Source organism: Mauremys mutica, chromosome 16, assembly GCF_020497125.1.
Source record: "Mauremys mutica isolate MM-2020 ecotype Southern chromosome 16, ASM2049712v1, whole genome shotgun sequence".
Classification (NCBI taxonomy): domain Eukaryota; kingdom Metazoa; phylum Chordata; order Testudines; family Geoemydidae; genus Mauremys; species Mauremys mutica.
Window position 1 is genome coordinate 30,311,598 of NC_059087.1, and position 20,390 is coordinate 30,331,987.

Below are 20,390 nucleotides of genomic sequence, written 5' to 3' on the forward strand. Positions count from 1 at the left end.
GGGAGGCACAGCCTTCCCTACCCAGCCCTCTATACAGTTGTGTAACCCCGATGTGGCCCTCAGGCCAAAAAGTTTGCCCACCCCTGCCCTAAGACGAACATTTGCAAGGTCATTGGGAGAAGGCTGCGTTCCGTATGTTAACCACAGCAATCCGAACGGGCATGGCAGGGGGAAACCGTTATCCTTAAACCCCTCCATTACCCGGAGACCAGCCAAGCGCTCACCTAGCAAACACAACACCTGCCAGGCTGGCTGGCATGCAAGCAGTCAAGTGTCACAACTGCTATGAGGAAACCCATAATGTTGCTCAACAGCCTTTGATCCAGGATCTCCTGTTGCCAAGTTAAATTTTCCCGATTTCCTCATTGAGGATGGGGGGGGCACCCGGGGAAGGAAGGTTGCTCAGCCTGCAGCTGTGCTTGAGCTATAAAAGCCCCTGGACTGCCCCAGCGCAGACACCAGGCGAGGTCCCACTGTTGAAGGGGTGCTGAGAAGATGATGCTCTGGGAGTTCCTGCTGCTGTTGCTGCCCCTGCTTGCAGGGAGCTCAGGTACGTGGGGACAGGGATTCTGTCGAAGGGTTTGCAGACGGCCGTGTGGGTCTCTCAGCCCCAGTGCAGGACTGAGTTTGGATTCACTGCCACATTGTGGGGAACTGTTTTCAGGCAGATGCTCGTGGGTTGGGGACCAGATTTTCCTCTGCACGTGGCCAACACTTCGCACATTGTGGCCCCTGCAGTCTGCACCAATGACAGTGACGCAAACACTGAAAGGGACTCACTGAGTTGCCTGTTGCCCGTCCATTCTGCAGGAGCTCTCTGTGCCCTGACTGAGCAACAGTCCCTGCTCCCACCTTCCCAGCCCTGCCCCCAGGCTCAGCCCATCCCTGTAATTTGACTTCTATCTCTGGGGGGCGGCTCCAGTCAAGCCAACGGGGCCATGCATGGGGGTGGGGGCAAATTCCGTGCTGGCCCACAGGGGCACCATTTCAGAGTTGGGGGCGGTGGAGGGGACTTTAACCGTGATTTCAGGGGCTACTTAGGCAACTGAAAACTCTCCTTTTTTTTGCAGATAATAGCTTAGAAATCTCTGACAGGAGCATTGTATCTAATTCCTATATCTAGAAAGAAAATTAAATAAACATTCGACCCACTCAGCTCTAATACGAACATGTTCTGACATCTTGTGGCAAGTCACTTATGGGACACTGGTTGGTTTAAAATTGTAATGTCTGTTCTTACTCAGATACACTTACTGAAGTCAGAAGGGGCCATCGTGATCATCTAGTCTGACCCCCTGCACATCGCAGGCCACAGAACCTCCCCCACCCACTCTTGTACGAGACCCCTGAGCTCGGGCTGAGTTACTGAAGTCCTTAAATTATGGTTTAAAGACTTCAAGTGACAGAGAATCCACCATTTACACTAGTTTAAACATGCAGGTGACCCAGACCCCATCCTGCAGAGGAAGCAAAAAACCACCAGGGTTTCAGCCAATCTGACCCGGGGGAAAATTCCTTCCTGACCACTAATATGGTGATCAGTTAGACCCTGAGCATGTGGGCAAGACCCACCAGGAAGATACCTGGGAAAGAATTTTCTGTAGTAGATCAGAGCCAGGGGCGGCTCTAGGTATTTTGCCGCCCCAAGCACAGCAGGCAGACTGCCATTGGCGGCTTGCCTGCGGGAGGTCCCCAGTCCTGCGGATTCAGTGGCACGCCTGCGGGGGGTCCGCCAAAGCCGCGGGACCAGCGGACCCTCCGAAGGCATGCCGCCGAAGGCAACCTGCCTGCCGCCCTCACGGCAACCGGCAGAGCAGACCCCGTGGCTTGGCGTGCTGGTGCCTGGAGCCGCCCCTGATCAGAGCCCTCCCCATCTAGTGTCCCGTCTGCAGCTGTTGGGGATTTTTGCTACTGGCAGTCGCCGATGCACCATACACCTTTCTAGGCAGTCCTGTCATACCATCCCCTCCATAAACTTATCAAGCTCAGTCTTGAAGCCAGTTTGGGTTTTTGCTCCCACTGCTCCCTTTGGGAGGCTGCTCCAGAACTTCACCTCTCTTTCTCTTATGGTTAGAAACGGTCACCTAATTTCAAACCTAAACTTGTTGATGGCCGGTTTATATCCATTTGGCCAGGGGTCCACATTGGCACTTAACTTAAACAACTCCTCTCCCTCCCTGGTATTTATCTCTCTGATGTATTTATAGAGAGCAGCCATATCTCCCCAAGCTCTTTGAGTCTCCTCTCATGAGGTCGGTTTTCCATTCCTCGGATCACCCTAGTAGCCCTTCTCTGCACCTGTTCCCGTTTGAATTCATCCTTCTTAAACATGGGAGACCAGAACTGCTCACAGTACCCCAGAGCGTGAGCCCTTTGGGCTCCTCCTGCCCAAAGATCTCACGCTCTGGGCTGACACAAGCCACGACACACAGGGTGGGGCAGGAGGCCGGGCCCATGGGGACAGAGCATGGTGCTGCCCAGCCTGCTGCTGGAGAGGTCAGGGGTGAAGGGAGACAAAGCCATGGGCTCCTCTGTCCTGCTGCCCAGACACCACCAGCTGCCAGGTCCTGTGGGCACTGCAGCACCCCCGCCACATGCAGGCAGGCCCAAGCCTGCCCCGGCCCCTCGCTGAGCCCAGCCTTGCTGCCCCGGGGCTGGGGAGAGGAGCGGGATGGTGATGATCCTAGGGCTGGCCCTGGTTGGCTGAAAGGCACCAGCTAGCTGCTCTCTAACCCAATCACAATCCAGCAGATCCAGAACCATCCATAGACAAGGCACCATTGTCCCTCCCCTGCTCCAGTGCCCCCTAGTGGCTGGAGCTAGGTCTGAGCCACCCGGCCGGCCCCTGGGACAGCTCACCCTGGGGACAGTGCACCACTGGCAGCCTCTTTAGTGCAGCCCCAGGGCACAGCTGGCACATTACCAGCAGGAGCAGCACGGGTCAGTGCTGATGGCCCCTGGCTCGTTCCCCAGGGACCCCCTGTGGGGCAAAAAGCGCACACTGAGTTGCCCAGCTCTCAGACCCCTCCCCCCTGCCGAGGCAGTATTCCCCTGCACCGGCTCACAGGGACTGGCAATCTATTTAGCTCAGCAAAAGAAAGTTAAGGGGTGACTTGATTAGTATCTAGGGGAATTAACAGGGACGGTAATTAACCACTGGAACAATTTACCTGGGTGGATTCTCCATCACTGACAATTTTAAAATCAAGAGTGGATATTATTCTAAAAGCTCTGCTCTAGGGATTATTTTGGGACAGTTCTTTGGCTTGTGTGATACAGGAGGTCAGACTAGATGATCACAGTGGTTCCTTCTGGCCTTGGAATCTATGAAATCTGTGAGTCTGCCTGCAGCTGCTGTGAACGTTTAAACTGCAGGAAGCTTGTTGATGGGTACAGTTTGAGACCTTCCTGAGCAACACATGGGGTTTCTCTATGGAGCAGAATGGAAGAGCCTCCCTCACTTCCATACAAAGGTGTCATGGAAAATGTTCTCAGGCTATCTCAAATGCCCCCAGAGAGGAGATCTGCTCTTGTGACCCCATAACTGACCTACACAATTTCCTGGGTGGCTCTTTGGACTGTTCTCTCTAGGGGATGTGTTCCATAGGAACCGAATAGAAATCCCAACAGAAGCAGGAGGGCCTTTTCCATCTTGAACCCTGAGCATTTGTTTATGTGATGTCAGCTCTGGTGCAAGATCCCCAGCTCTGGAGCCATAAACCCTCTGTTAATTCCCAGTGCTGTGTAGGGGCAGGGGATGCTTCCCCCATAATGTGGCTCAGCTCTGACCAGGAGGGACCACCTATAGTGGTGAGACTGGAGCTCCGTCTCTGTGGTCGATATAATCCTGTTGCAGATGGCATCAGGGAGCCAATTAGCACCAGCTGCTATTCTAATATTTTGGGAACAGGAATGGGACCGACAAAATCATTTCACATGGGCCTCCAAGCAGATATTAGGTGATAAGAACATTGGGTCACAAAAGGATTCAGACCAGTGAGGGACACTGGTCTCTACATCCTCAGCCACCCAGACCCCAAGCTCTCTCTCTTCTGTGGTTATTTCTCCTGCTTGCTAACAAGTCCATGTGCATGACCATTCTCAATTTGCTTTTCAGCTCTGGACTGCATTGAGATACCAGGGTCATTAAAGCAGATTGATGCCAGTAATGGGCAGGTGTTTGGAGTGAACAGCGCAGACAATATTTACACGCTATACGGAGACAACTGGGTCCAGGTGCCGGGCTCCTTAAAACACGTCACGGTTGGTCCTGCCGGAGTCTGGGGTGTGAACAGCAAGAACAACATCTACAAGCTGGTGGGAGGAAGCTGGCAACAGGTCACAGGTAATGTATGAGCTTTGATATGTCGTGGGGACAACAAAAGGAACCTCTGTTAGGATCCTGTGCCCAGTTCCAAACTCCGACCCCAGGCTGTTGTCACAATTCCCACCAGATGAGCCACTCTCAGGATCTGACGACAGCTTGTCTGTATAGTTACATTGGTATCGGTTCTGTACCATAAACTCTATAGGGAAGCTGATCTAGTTGAATTGGTGCAACCCCCGAGTGTGGATGCAGCTGCCCAGGTATGAAGGTGCTTATGTCCGTCCAGATTATTGTGGGAAATGTACTGAAATAAGCGATGGCGCTACGAGCCCCTTGTTACTGGTCCAATTGTGTTTTCACTGGGGAGTGTCACTGATTTCATTCTATGCGTTTCCACACTGATACAAAGCAGTACAAAAACATGCATAGTCCTGTCCTTAAACTGAAATCAGAATGTTCACACAGGCCTGTCTACACATGGTTTGTACACCAGTCTGACTGTTGGATAGGAGTGTGATTGTCTACCAAAATAGCTACATCCATATAACTTTTTATGCTTGGGGTTATATCCGTATAAAGGTGCCTTTTACCAGCCTATCCTCTGGGTATAAGCACCTTCAGACCGGTGCTAGGAGCTGAAAGCCCAGGCTATCACACAGCTGTGGCAGTTGGACCACGTAATCTGTGCAGTCTAGATGTTCTAGGCTTCAGAGTGACACACTGAGAGGTGACAATCCTGAAATCTTATTATATAGATAACTGAGCCCATGTAGAGGCATCATACTCCAGGGGTTTACACTGGCTTCACAGCATTGGTTAAAGCAGTGCAACCTTCTTGTGTAGACAAGGCCTAATCGACTTAAGGGAAATGAAATCAGAGACTCTGAAAGCAAACTAAATGTCCTCACAGGCTTTGGCAGCAGTTGAATTAAATTAGGGACATGTAAACTGGTGCAATGTAGTGTGTACACATGCCCTGACACTCACAAGACCCATATTGGCCCCATATTCTGGGCACTGAGAGATTAACGTCCATGTTTCCAAACCTGAGTGCACAAATGTCAGCACCTAAGTCGTCCTGATTTCCAGGGGTGCTAAGCAGTGACGACTCCCACTGGTGTCAATGGGAGCTCTTGGTGCTCAGTAGTTCTTAAATTCAGGCCCTTTTTGTCCTAAGTGGCTTTCCAAGGGCCGTTAAGCAAGTTGGGAGAGGACTGGCAACCAGACCCAGGAATCCTGATCTCAGGCCACTGCTCCAAACACGAGACCACACGTCTCTGACTGATTTCTCTCTCTCCTCTGGTGTCTAGTTATATTTCTGGCTGAGTTCTCAATAGGTGGTTTGCTTCCTTATTTTCTCCATGCTGCTCCAGCCCTGCTCTTTCCTCTGAACATTGTTTTTCCCTTGTTTATTTTTAGGGCTGCTCAAGCAAATTGATGCAGGTGGAGACATGTTCGTCAATGGTGTCAACATGAATGATGACATCTACTGTCTGTCTCGTCCACCAACGGTCTCTGCGAATGGTGCCTCCGACTTGCCCTGGGTCAATATTGAAGGAAAGCTGAAGTACTACAGCTGTGGTGTGTGGGGCTGCTGGGGAGTTAACTCAGCTGACGATATCTATTTCCGGTTTGATGTCACCCCGGATCCTTGTGCAGGATCCAGGTGGGAGCAGATTCCAGGCAAGCTGTCCATGATTGAGGTCGGGACCGAAGGCTCTGTCTATGGCGTGAACAGTGCAGGACAAGTATATCACAGGTACAGTAAAGGAGAAGGCAGGAGGGACGATTCCTCCCATGAGTGATCAGGGCCATTCATACTTGTCCCTAAGAGCTTAGAGAGAACAGGATTTTGCCTGATGCTGTGGAGCAAGCTGACCCTGGTGCCTGATGTTTGCTGATTTCCTATGAGCTAATTCCAGGGCTCTCCAGCATCCCAATGACCTCACAGTGAGGCACCCACTGTTGCCTAATTGAGAGGACTCCAATGCTAACCAGCAGGGAACCAAATAGGGGAGTGAGGCCCACTGCAGAGGTTCTGCTCTCTTGGGGAACTCTTGGAAGCCTGAGCTCTGCATATTATAGGTAGCGCAGGTAGTCCTGGTCATTCCCCTCACAGCGCCTCTGCGCACCCAAACTGCGCATGTGCCATCCCCACACAGCGATGAAACATCCTCCAGCCTAGGGTTAAGAAGATAAGAAAGGCCAGACTGGGTCAGACCAAGCAGAGGAAAGGCCCCATGTAGTTTGGAAGCAGGAATGTTTCCCTGGACAGGATGTTCCTGCCCTTCTGCCCTCAGCCCACACCGCAGGGAGATGAAGCTTGCAATGCTCAGCTCTGATCCTGCCATCTTAATAGGGTCTGGCCAGACACTCGTGTAGGAGGATGGGTGCTGCAGTGCAGGGCCGTGAGTGGAGAGCAAGGAGAAACGTGCTGGGCCTACCCTCTGGGCTGCACTGAGAAGCTGCTTTCCACAGGCTGGGATAGAGGCAGAGTCCTTCTCTTAGCAGTGCTGTATTAACACCAGTCCTGTCAACTTCCTTTCAGGGAAGGAATCACTAAAAGCAACCCCGTCGGCACCAGCTGGACCCAGGTGGGCAGTTTCATCTGCAACTGCAAACATGTGTCCTATGACCTGGGTGTGCTGTGGTTTATCACTAACCAGGACAAGATTGTGAAATGCCGGATCTAAATGAGACTCCCACCATCTCAGCCTCACCGTGATTAACAGTGTCCATTTAAACTCTCTCTCTCTCTCTCTCTCGTTCGCTCGCTCCCCTAGTGCTTAATGTGTACCCCCCTCGGCTGAGCCCCGGCACCTCTTGGCTTGGCTGATCATAGCCCCGGCATCTCTGGGTTTGCCATGTCAGTTATGAAAGTAACAAATTGCTTGAGCCCCAGCACCTCTTTCATTGCAAATGGAGCCCTGCTCCACTGCCTTGTCCAGGTTTTCTACATTCCTTCTCCAGCCAGTGGGGTGAAGCTTTTGTTCCTAGGGTAAAATCAAGTCCCACAAAATAGAGCCAAGAATGTTCGTCATTACCGGCTCCTTCTCTGCCTCTGCTGCCCCCGGCCCCGCCCCCGGACGCACATACTTCTCCTCTGATAAAATCCAATGGCTGGAAACTGAACACAGCAAGGCCCAAGCTGAAAACAAAGGGCAGTGTTCTAGCTAGGAGGGAAGTCAACCATACGAACGGATCCACAAGGGATGTGGTAAATTCTCCATCACTTGGAGTCTTTCAGTCAAGACTGGATGTCTGTGTAAATGCTCTGATATACTCTGTATCAGCTGCATGCTCTTGGGTGCGATGCAAAAGTCACTGCACGACATCTGTGGCCTGTGTTATGTAGGAAATCAGACTAGATGGTCATAATTGCCCCCTGCTGGACTTTATATTTATGACTCTAACGGACCCCTTTGCATTAGCAACACACACAACTGAGATAGGGCATAGGAAGAACTTCCAATGAATGAGAAAGAAAAACAGAATTTAATTAACCCCCAACTAGGTAATTTTCTCTCCCTTTCTGCAAACTTCACCATCACCAACTACCTGTGTTACAAGGTTCTCCCTCAGTTAGCCTGATTTCAGCCTCTCCACTTCAGAAGGTCCCAGCATGATCAGTTCATAATAAGCAACCAGGGCCAAGTTCTTACACACACACTGTCCTGAGCTCTGTGCCAGAAGCTCTGCATATCCACCCCTCTCCCCCCGCATTTCCATTCTGATAAATCCCAAATATCTGCATCACCAGATAAGAAAGAATAGAGGCGACGTGTATCCAAGAGGAGGGCTGCGGAGCCAGAGCTGCTCTCTCTAGGCTGAGCAGGAAGGGCCGGTAAAGGTTTGAAGTTTCTGTCTTGCTCACTCTTGTTGAGGGAGCAGCTGGGATTCCCCTCTGCTTGGGGCTGGGTTTGTGCCAATAAAGGCTTGCAGCATCTCGTGCGCTCTCCTTGTCATTTTGTGCTCACTGGAATCGATACAGCTGGAGTTCGGGGAGCGCTGTGGTGCTGGGGGTTCTGCAGCCCAGAAACCAAGAGTGTTTTGGGGAAAGAGGAACAGTTTGAGCTCCACAACACACTAGTCCTGGTGTGTGTGACATCATCATCTCCACTGGCCTGTCAACCCTCCCACTCAGCTAGTCTTCCCCCTGCTCCCCACAATGCTCACTCCAGCACTCGGTGCTGCCCTGCTAATCTGTTCCTCTCCTTCCCTCACCTCTGACACACGCTGCCAGGCAGAGGAGACAAGGGTGAGCTTGTCATTCTGCCTCACGCTGGCCCCCTCTCCCTTGCCATGTGCCCCATGTACACTCAGGAATCCCGATGAGTCGCCTGACTGAGCAGGTGGGCAGAGCTCCCACCTTGCCGTCACAGTCAGACAGAGACGGGCAAGTGAGAAAGAAAATCCACCTCTCTGCAGTCTGTGCAACCCTCCCCCACACTGGGAACTCTGCCTCTGGCCGGGCTTTGTAGCCAAACTCGGCCCTTTAGCCTGAATCAGAGCAATGAGCCATGGCTCCCTGAGAGGTCTCTGTAAGAAGCTGGTCCAATAAAAGATATTACCTCACCCGCCTTGTCTCTGGTATCCTGGGACCGATCCAGCTACAACAACACTGCTGCTCCCAAAATGTAATTGTAACTGGGGAATCATCATCAAATGGGTGTGTTTCTAGTGGGACTCTGCAGAGACTGGTTTTTGGCCCGACACTATTTAACATTTTTGTCAATGACCTGGAAGAAAACATAAAATCATCACTGATAAAGTCTGCAGATGACACAACTTGGGGAAGGACAGGTCACTGCTACAGAGCAAACTGGATCACTGAGTCACCAGGGCGCAAGCAAACAACAGACGTTTTAATATAGCTGCATGTAATTGTATAGATCTAGGACCAAAGAACACAGGCCAGACTGACAGGCTTGGGGGCTCTTTCCTGGGAAGCAGTGACTCTGAAAGAGACTTGGAGATCATGGCGGATAATCAGCTAAATGTGAGCTCCCAGCTTGATGCTGTGGCCAAAAGGGCTAATGGGATACTGGGATCCATAAACAGGAGAATCTGGAGCAGGAGCAGAGAGGTTATTTTACCTCTGCATTTGTCACTGGTGCAGCCACAGCTGGAATCCTGTGTCCAGTTCTGGGGTCCACAGTTCAAGAAGGATGCGGAATGACTGTAGCACAAAAAACTGCTACATGTAGGAATTTGCTACCTAGGGTGCACTGAGCATGCTCACAGGAACTGAGCATGCTCAGTAACATCTGTGAAGGCACTGCCCTAGGACTGGTCACTGACCAATGCAGATGCAGTGTGCCCAGCTTCCTCTTTTCTAGACAGGGCATCTGGTACCATGTTCTTCTTCCCTTTAACGTGCACAATCTCCATGTCAAATTCCTGCAGGACTGGGCTCCAGCGTAGCAGTTTGGAGTTTGTGCCCTTGGTTCTGTTCAGCCATATTAAGGACGAGTGGTCGGTTAGAATCTTGAACCTCCTATTAAAGAGCTTTGGCCTCTGTTGTTTCCCAGCCCACACTACGGCATAGCACTCCTGCTCTATGACCCAGTCAGTCTGTTCAGCGGGGGGTTTGCTTAGGAAGGCAATGGGGTGCTTCTTGCTGTGCTCCCCCGTTTGCATCAGTACAGCACCCAAGCCAGTGTTGGATGCATCGCGGCACAATTCAAATGTCTTATCAAAGTCTGGGCTGGCCAACACCGGCTCTGCAGACAAGAGCACCCTTAGCTCATCAAAAGCCTTCTGGCGCACCTCTGAGCAAATCACCTGAGCAGGTTGGTGCCTTTCACATCAGTCTGTGATTGGGGCCACAATGTCGCTGAACCCTCCCCCCCCACCCCAAGCCTCCTCTAATAGTTCACCAGGTGCCTACTGAGGCTTGGACACAGGCCACTTGACAATCGCTTCCACCTTAAGAGGGTTGGGGAATATTTGCCCCACCCCAACCCCAACCCGGTATCCTAGGTAGGGGACTTTGACTGCCTCTTTCTTGCACTTAGATAGTTTTATGGTTAGACCAGCCCCCTTGTGTTTTGATAGCACAACCCCCAAGTGCCCCTGGTGGTCATCCCAGGTGTAGCTGAATTCAGCAGTGTCATCTACCTACGCCCTGGCATAGTTCTGAAAACCATTTAACGCTTTGTTGACCAGCCTCGGGAATGTTGCACCAGCATTGCCAAACCCGAAGGTAACAGTGTGAATTCATAGAGCCCTATATCAGCGATAAAAGCAGACTTGCGTTGTGCCTCTTCTTCCCGAGGGATTTGCCAGTAACCTCTAGTTAAATCAAACATGTGCTGTGCCCTGGCAGCACTGAAAACACCTCCCCCCTTTCGACTGGGGTTAATTCATTACAGATTTCCATATTTTCTGGAGTTGACCCATCTTGGCATTTATCCATCAAATCAATGAGTGGGTGTGCCTCAGTTTCCCCTTCAACACAACAGATTTGGAGAGGAGGGATGCTCAGTAGTTTGAGCATTTCCCTGTGAAACCCAGCGTTGTGAGTTCAATCCTTGAGAGGGGGCCACTTAGGGATCTGGAGCAAAATCAGTATTTGGTCCTCCTAGTGAAGGCAGGGGGCTGGACTCAATGACCTTTCAAGGTCCCTTCCAGTCCTAGGAGATAGGTATATCTCCAGTTATTATTATTATTTATCATGTTTACTCCAGCCTCTCTACTGTGATAGGCTTTGAGCCGGTTCACATGTACTAGTTGGGGAACAGTATTATCAAGGGGCTTTTTAACTTGATACGCGTCCTCATTTGCCACTTCTACCATCTCAAAGGGCCCCTCCCAGGGGTTTTGCATTTTGAACCTTTTCGCAGGGTTGAGTGCCATCACCAAGTCTCCCATGTCCCATAGACTCATAGACTTTAAAGTCAGAAGGGATCATTATGATCATCTAGTCTGACCTCCTGCACAACGCAGGCCACAGAATCTCACCCACCCACTCCTGTAACAAACCCCTAACCTATGTCTGAGTTATTAAAGTCCTCAAATTGTGGTTTGAAGACCTCAAGCTGCAGAGAATCCTCCAGCAAGTGACCCGTGCCCCATGCTGCAGAGGAAGGCGAAAAACCTCCAGGGCCTTTGCTGATCTGCCCTGGAGGAAAATTCCTTCCCGACCCCAAGTATGGCGATCAGTTAAACCCTGAGCATGTGGGCAAGACTCACCAGCCAGCACCCAGGAAAGAATTCGCTGTAGTAACTCAGATCCCACCCCATCTAACATCCCATCACAGACCACTGGGCCTATTTACCTGCTAATAATCAAAGATCAATTAATTGCCAAAATTAGGCTATCCCATCATACCAGCCCCTCCACAAACTTATCAAGCTTAGTCTTGAAGCCAGATATGTCTTTTGCCCCCACTACTCCCCTTGGAAGGCTGTTCCAGAACTTCACTCCTCTCATTGTTAGAAACCTTCATCTAATTTCAAGTCTAAACTTCCTAATGGCCAGTTTATATCCATTTGTTCTTGTGTCCGCACTGGTACTAAGCTTAAATAATTCCACTCCCTCCCTGATATTTATCCCCCTGATATATTTATAAAGAGCAATCATATCCCACCTGAGCCTTCTTTTGGTTAGGGGAAACAAGCCAAGCTCTTTGAGTCTACTTTCATAAAACAGGTTTTTCATTCCTCGGATCATCCTAGTATCCCGTCTCTGAACCTGTTCCAGTTTGAATTCATCCTTCTTAAACATGGGAGACCAGGACTGCACACAGTATTCCAGATGAGGTCTCACCAGTGCCTTATATAACAGTACTAACACCTCCTTATCTTTACTGGAAATACCTCACCTGATGCATCCCAAGACCACATTAGCTTTTTTAACGGCCATATCACATTGGCGGCCCATAGTCATCCTGTGATCAACCAATACTCCGAGGTCCTGCTCCTCCTCTGTTACTTCCAATGGATGTGTCCCCAGCTTATAACAAAAATTCTTGTTAGTAATCCCTAAATGCATGACCTTGCTCTTTTCACTGTTACATCCTATTACTATTTCATCCTATTACTATTACTCCAGTTTACAAGGTCATCCAGATCTTCCTGTATGATATCCCGGTCCTTCTCTGTGTTAGCAATACCTCCCAGCTTTGTGTCATCCGCAAACTTTATTAGCACATTCCCACTTTTTGTGCCAAAGTCAGTAATAAAAAGGTTAAATAAGTTTGGTCCCAAAACCGATCCCTGAGGAACTCCACTAGTAACCGCCTTCCAGCCTGACAGTTCACCTTTCAGTACGACGCTTTGTAGTCTCCCCTTTAACCAGTTCCTTATCCACCTTTCAATTTCCATAATGATCCCCATCTTTTCCAATTTAGCTAATAATTCCCCATGTGGAATCGTATCAAATGCCTTACTGAAATCGAGGTAAATTAGATCCACTACATTTCCTTTGTCTAAAAAATCTGTTACCTGAGAAGAGAAGGAGATCAGGCTGGTTTGGCACAGTCTACCTTTTGTAAAACCATGTTGTATTTTGTCCCAATTACCATTGACCTCAATGTCCTTAACTACTTTCTCCTTCGAAATTTTTTCCAAGACCTTACATACTACAGATGTCAAACTAACAGGCCTATAGTTATTCAGATCACTTTTTTTCCTTTCTTAAAAATAGGAACTATGTTAGCAATTCCCCAGTCGTATGGTACAACCCCTGAGTTTACTGATTCATTAAAAATTCTTGCTAATGGGCTTGCAATTTCATGTGCCAGTTCCTTTAATAGTCTTGGATGAAAATTATCTGGGCCCCCCGATTTCATCCCATTAAGCTGTTCGAGTTTGGCTTCTACCTCGGATGTGGTAATATCTACCTCCATAGCCTGATTCTCATTTGTCATCCTACCATTATCCCTAAGCTCCTCATTAAAGACTGAGGCAAAGTATTTGTTTAGATATTGGGCCACACCTAGATTATCCTTAACCTCCACTCCATCCTCAGTGTTTAGCGGTCCCACTTCTTCTTTCTTTGTTTTCTTCCGTCGCTGAATTGCACCTTGTGATCCACCAGCACTTGCAACACCATTGAAAAGTATCCCTTTCGATTTATGTACTCTTTGGCAAGGTGGTCTGGTACCAAGATGGGGATATCTATCGCTCCACCGCAATTAGGGAACCCCACCGTGGCAAAACCATCCACTATGTCCTGCACATTTCCCAGACTCGCTACCCTTTGTAGCAGAAGTTGCTTAATGGCCCTGCACACTTGGAGTACAGCAGCTCCTACGGTTGATTTAACCTCCTCCAAATTGATCCCCCCCGACTGAGAACTGTCTGGCGTCGCAAGCTTCCAAATAGCGATTGCCGCTCACTTCTCCACTGTCAGAGCAGCTCTCGTGTTTCTGTTGCTGAACTGCAGGGCAAGGGAAAGCACTGCACAAAGTTCCTGGAATGTGGCCTTCCACATTCAAATGTCTGTAGCCGCTGCCCATCATCTCATCTGCTGCCCGTCATCTCATTCCCTGCCCGTCATCTCATCCGCTGCCCGTCATCTCATCCCATGCCCGTCATCTCATCCCCTGCCCGTCATCTCATCCGCTACCCGTCATCTCATCCCCTGCCCGTCATCTCATCCCCTGCCCGTCATCTCATCCGCTACCCGTCATCTCATCCCCTGCCCGTCATCTCATCCCCTGCTCGTCATCTCATCCCCTGCCCGTCATCTCATCCGCTACCCGTCATCTCATCCCCTGCTCATCATCTCATCCCCTGCCCATCATCTCATCCGCTACCCGTCATCTCATCCCCTGCCCGTCATCTCATCCCCTGCCCATCATCTCATCCGCTGCCCGTCATCTCATCCCCTGCCCGTCATCTCATCCGCTACCCGTCATCTCATCCGCTACCCGTCATCTCATTCCCTGCCCGTCATCTCATCCCCTGCCCGTCATCTCATCCCCTGCCCGTCATCTCATTCCCTGCCCATCATCTCATCCGCTACCCGTCATCTCATCCCCTGCCCGTCATCTCATCCCCTGCCCGTCATCTCATCTGCTGCCCGTCATCTCATCCCCTGCTTGTCATCTCATCCCCTGCTTGTCATCTCTTCCCCTGCCCATCATCTCATCCCCTGCCCGTCATCTCTTCCCCTGCCCGTCATCTCATCCCCTGCCCGTCATCTCATTGTACAGAGCAGGGGTTGGCAACCTATGGCACGTGAGCCGAAGGTGGCATGCGAGCCGATTTTTGATGGCATGCGGGGCGGACTGAGCCGCTCAGTCCGTTGCCGCTCTGGGGTTCCCACTGCTGGCCCCTTGCCAGGCGGTGACCCTCCGCCGGTCCCACTCAGCACCTGCTGCTGGCCTGGGGGAAGGAACCTCAGACTGGCAGCAGGCCGTGAGCCCAGCTGGCAGGAGCCGGAGGCAGAGTGGGGGTGGGTGGCCCGCTACCGCTCTGGGGTTCTGGCTGCTGACCCTTGCCAGCCAGGGTCCCCGCCGCAGCCCCACTCACCTTCCTTCCACTTCGAGTTCCAGCACAGGCCCCCTGCCAGAAAGGGTCCAGGCCTCCGGCCCTCTCAGCCCTACCAGCCGCCAGCTCCACTCACCTCAGCTGTCTATCTGGGGTCCCAGCTGCTGACCTCCTGCCAGCCGGTTATCACACTAAGGATCACACTAAACTGATAAGATCTGCATTTTAATTTAATTTAATTTAATTTTAAATAAAGCTTCTGAAACATTTTGAGACCCTTGTTTCCTTTACATATAACAGTAGTTTGGTTATATATTATAGACTGTGACAAAGTTCCTCCTCGACCTTGGTGGGGCCTGCGCTTATTGGCGGATTTTGCTAGCCTCAGAGATCTTCCTGTGTTGGATCAGGAGTTGGGAGGTTTTGGGGGGAACCCGGGCCCACCCTCTACCCCGGGTTCCAGCCCAGGGCCCTGTAGAGTGCCTCCTGGAACAGCTACACGACAGCTACAATTCCCTGGGCTACTTCCCCATGGCCTCCTCCCAACACCTGCTGCATCTTCACCACAGCACCTTCCTCCTGGTGTCTGATAATGCTTGTACCCCTCAGTCCTCCAGCAGCACACCCTCTCACTCTCAGCTCCTTGTGCCTCTTGCTCCCAGCTCCTCAAACGCGCACCACAACCTGAAGTGAGCTCCTTTTTAAACCCAGGTGCCCTGATTAGCAAGAGCAGTAAATGACAAAGTGCAAGAACCTAGAGAGCCTCCTGAAGCATGGTGATCGTTTTGATTTAAATGGACTTGAACTGTACAAAGAATTGCGTACATTGTCATCAATGTTGCCACATGCAAAATCGGTGATGGACATTGTACAGTTTATTCATACCAGCAAACTTGTTGACATATATCCTAATGTGTACGTTGCCACTCGTAATCTACTGACAATTCCTGTAACAGTAGCATCAGGAGAATGGAGTTTCTCAAAACTAAAGCTCATTAAAACTATCTCCGCTCTACAATGAGTAGGGAACGCTTGACTGGTCTTGCTATTCTTGCAATCGAACAAGACATCACTTTGCCTTTGTCATACAATGACATTATTACTGATTTTGCAGCCAAAAAAGTCAGAAAGATTGATTTTAATTAAAAACAAATCCTTGTTTCAATACCTCTTCATAGAAATTGCTTGCTAAAGGAGTGGGTGGATCGGCTTATGTGGCCTGCATCTTGCAGGAGGTCAGACTAGATGATCATAATGGTCCCTTCTGATCTTGAATTCTATGATTCTATGATTCTATGAAATTTCCAATAAAATGTTGACAAATTTAAAAAATTATATTATTTGCATCATTCTGTCAATCAATCAGAATTTTTTCTATAGCGCTACTTCTTTAGTGTTAGTCCATCAGCATTACAGTGTGCTTCATTAAGCTAAACTGTTTTTAATAACGTGCTGTGGCAAGTTTTCCAGTGCTGTAAGCTTATGTCTGTTGCTAAGAGCAAGTCGGGCGTAGGGGCACCAGTTTAATAATCCCGCCTAGGGCACCATAAATCCTAAGAACAGCCCTGCAGATGAGCGAGTGTGACTCACAAGAGCACATGGCTCTCAACACTTTTCCCTCAAGAGAGACCTGCACATAACTGAGCCTGGGCTAACTAAAATAAATCAATTGGAGTATCAATATTGTACTTACACCTCCGTGCATAGTATATCGAGCAGTATAAACAAGTTGTTGTCTGTGTGAAATTTTAGTTTGTACTGACTTAGTTAGTGCTTCATATGTGGCCTGTTGTAAAACTAGGCAGCTATCCAGATGAGTTGATGTACCCCCTGGAAGACTCTGCGTACCCTTGGTTGAGAACTACTGATCTAAGTTATAAGCACCTAGTACAAGCCCTCTCAACCAGTGCCCATTCATAGCCATGAGGTGGCGTCTTTGAGTACCGCGGGGTAAGGCCGGTGGAGGCAGCTGTGCATAACTGTGCTCTGAGCAACATGGAGTGACAGCCTGGGGCTGCCCCATGCAATATCCCTCAGCAGCCCTGAGCAGGGGGACAGCAGCATCTCTTGGCTGGGCGAGCTAAGGAGAGAGAGTTTCTTTCATCCTATGAGACAAGAAAAAGGATCCGCGCCTTTCAGAGTCTAAACTAAGGCGGGGAGGAGGGGTAAAACTTCTTTTCTTGTCCGGTGAACAAAGCGAAACACCATCTCTCTGCAATTTCTCTCGTTCACACACAGCCAACTTTGTCTGAAGGGTTTTTTTTTAAACCCTCCCATCATATTATCAGAGCTTCTAAATGATTCAGGCAAACCATGTAAACTCTTTTAACTCCCATATTAGTTAACTCTGAATTCCAAACAAACACACAAGGTTCTGTAGCTGAAATCAGAAGAGTGATTGGAAAATGTATAAGAAGGAGAGACCTCTCTGAGTCACCTATAAAACATTTCCCCATTCAGTTTGTTGCTTTGGCCACAAAGGGGCACTGCTCTATCAATTGATACATGCAGGGTTGGGTCCAGGATACTATGGAGCCATGGTGGGTGAGGTAATATCTTTTATTGGACCAACCATAGGCGGCAGGTTCGTATAATTTTTGGTGGGGCCCAAAATGGTGGTGTCCCCCCACACCCCGCTCTCACCCTGTAAGCTGATATAAAATGAAGCTACAATGCGTCAGCACTACAAGATTACAAGGGTCAATTAAAAGTGGAAAGTCAGAAGCAGCACTTGCCTGCTTTAATATACAGTATTAAATTTTGTTGCACCTGTTGTGACAAAGTGGGAATGTTCTTAATGTTTTCTCTGAATACTGTGTGGGTGCCTCAGTTTCCCCTGCAAAGTGCCAACTGACGGTGTTGGGGACAAAGAGATCAGGTGGCCTCCTTGTCCGGAAGAGACACAAAGGCCAGATGAGGGACTGTCAGTTTGGAGCTGGCTGGGGAAATCGGGAGAGGCCCAGAACTTGGGTCTGGGCTCCCCACCCCCCAAGATGGACCTGACTGAGGGGTCCTGTTTTCTGTACCTACAAGCTCTGTTTTAGACTGTGTTCCTGTCATCTAATAAACCTTCTGTTTTACTGTCTGGCTGCTGGCAGCCGAGGACCTGGAGAGCCCCCTGGACCTGCTGCTCTTCAGCCTCACGGTGCCCTGGCCCAGCCCCGGCAGGAGGGAAGGCAAGGATCTCTGGCTGCGGGGCTACCTGCTCAGCACCGACGAACCCAGCCGGCCGCTCACCTCCTCACACACTCCAGGAGCCCCTCGCCGCCATCGCAGCCCGGGCTCGGCTCCAGGGGACCCCGTTTCCGTCCCTCCCCAGCTCCTCACACACACTGGGTAGGGCCGCCCAGAGGATTCAGGGGGCCTGGGGCAAAGCAATTTTGGGGGCCCCTTCCATAAAAAAAAGTTGCAATACTATAGTAACATGTATTTGGAAATGTAAAAAATAACTAGTGAAAATTAATTTGTAATAATTTCAAAATACACCAAATACATTATTTAAAAACATTAAATGCTTTACTGGTCTGTCTACATTTGCAATTACATAATGGGCTGTTGCTGGGTGATGGTTGGTGCCAATGGGCTGTCACTGCCTGGAGGTGGTGCTGCTGTTGCCCAGGGCTGGGTGGGGAGCTGGGCTCTGGGGGGTGCCTGGCTCACAGGGGCTGGGCTCAGGACTGTGGGGAGATGGGGTCGGAGGTTGTCTGGCTCAGAGGGGCTCGCCTCGGAGCTGGGGTCAGGGCTGTGGGGGGAATGGGTACAGGGGGGTGTCCGGATCAGAGGGGCTGGGCTCAGAGCTGGGGGTCAGGGCTGTGAGGGGGATGGGGCCGGGGGTGTGCCCAGGTCCGAGGGGCTGGGCTTGGAGCTGGGGGTCAGGGCTGGGTGGGGCGGATGGGTTTGGGGGGGTGCCCACCTCAGAGTGGCTGGGCTTGGAGCTGGGGGACAGGGCTGGGTGGGGAGGATGGGTTTGGGGGGGTGCCCATCTCAGTGGGGCTGGGCTTGGAGCTGGGGGTCAGGGCTGGGCCTGGGGGGTAATGGGGTCGGGGGGTGCCTGACAACCACCTCCCTGAGACCCCCCCAATCCAACCCCCCTTCCCTGGCCCCTGACCGCCCCTCCCCCCACAGAACCTGTGCCCCCTCCCTGCCCCCTGAGTGTCCCCGGGACTCCCTGCCCCTTAGCCAACCCCCCGGCCCCGGCTGCTTACCCCCCGCTCAGCGCGCGCCTCGAGAAGCGGCCCTGCACAGCGCTGCAGCCGCATGGCTCCCGGAGGGGGCTGAGCTCTTCCCCGCTCAGAGCCGCGTGGTCAGGGGAGGAGCCGCTCGGCCCGGAGCTCCCAGCCCCGCCCCCTGACCACGCGGCTCTGAGCGGGGCGGAGCTTAGCCCCGCCCCCCCCAGCCAATCTGCTGCTGCTGCGCTGTGTAGGACCCGGGCGGAGGAGGAGCGGCCCGTCCTCTGCAGCCAGGCGGGGCCGCGCTACCGGTAAGGGGCCATCCCTCTCCCCCAAGCGGAGCCGGTAGCGCGGCCCTGCCCCGGCTGCAGGGGACGGGCCGCTCCTCGGCTCGCAGCGGCAGGATGAGCTGGGGCCCCAGCTCTAGGCACCAGCTTGTTTTGCTGGTGCCTAGAGCCGCCCCTGCCGGGCGGGGAGGGGGGAAGCTCCAGCCGTGGCGACGGTGGCGGCGGCGGCGGGGGGTGCGCTCCAAGCAGGGGAGAAAACATTGGTGGGGCAGAGCCCCTGCTTGGGAATATTCCTGGGGCTAAAGCCCCAGAGCCCCATATAAGTCGGCGCCTATGGGACCAACTTCTGCTGGTGAGAGAGACAAGCTTTCCAGTAAGATAGATTCACCAGCAGAAATCCTTGTAGCAGCTACATTCTATTTAGACTCATTTGGGGAAGGTGGTATTGTTATTATTAATGTGTTATTTGAATTACCAGAGCGCCTTGGAGCCCAAGTCATAGACTATAACCCCATTGTGCCAGGCTTTCTACAGACAGCAAAAATAGAGTTTACAATCCAAGAGACAAGTGGATACAGATAGACAGAGCAGGAGTACAACAAAATAGAGACATGATCAGCAGTGGCCTACCCCTTGCTAAGTTTTGTGTAGGCAGCACAACACAGGAGAGTTTTAAGGAGGGATTTGAAAGAGAACAATGAGGCTGTTTGTGGAAATATTTGTGGGGAACTCCACCCAAGAGTGAGGGACGGAATGCGAGAAAACTTGAAGATATTGTTTTTCGATCGAGATATACAGGTTCGTAGAAGGAAGTCATCAGGGATCTACCCAACATTAACAAAGGACATAGCCGTCAGGGACATTCCCTTTCACAAAGAGAGGTATTTTGTCCCTTCCCCCACAGAGCTAAACTGTTTTTGGAGTGCCGGAGAACACCGACTTTGAAAGAAGTCAACCCCACCTAATGGCTGAGGGTTGCCCAGCTTTGCCTGAGAGTCTACAGTGATGAGTGTGATAGAGAAGCCTCTATAGAAGAGAAAAAGACACACCCACTTTACTGTTTAATGGGGCTTGGACATCCAATCCTGCCATTAGGAACTAGCAGGACACCCAGCCAGATCTACATGTATTTAAAACATTTTCCTTTTCTTATTTTCCAGTGGATTA

The 20,390-nt window shown here is 51.0% G+C and overlaps 1 protein-coding gene across 1 annotated transcript; it reads left to right on the top strand.

Annotated features, from left to right (window-relative positions):
- Positions 1-394: 394 nt before the first annotated feature.
- Positions 395-8,274, top strand: LOC123350966 (fish-egg lectin-like). Its single transcript, XM_044989953.1, has 4 exons — positions 395-550; positions 4,118-4,345; positions 5,747-6,086; positions 6,876-8,274. Exons 1-4 carry the CDS (start codon positions 496-498, stop codon positions 7,018-7,020), a joined length of 768 nt encoding a protein of 255 aa, XP_044845888.1. The 5' UTR covers positions 395-495; the 3' UTR covers positions 7,021-8,274.
- Positions 8,275-20,390: the final 12,116 nt, after the last annotated feature.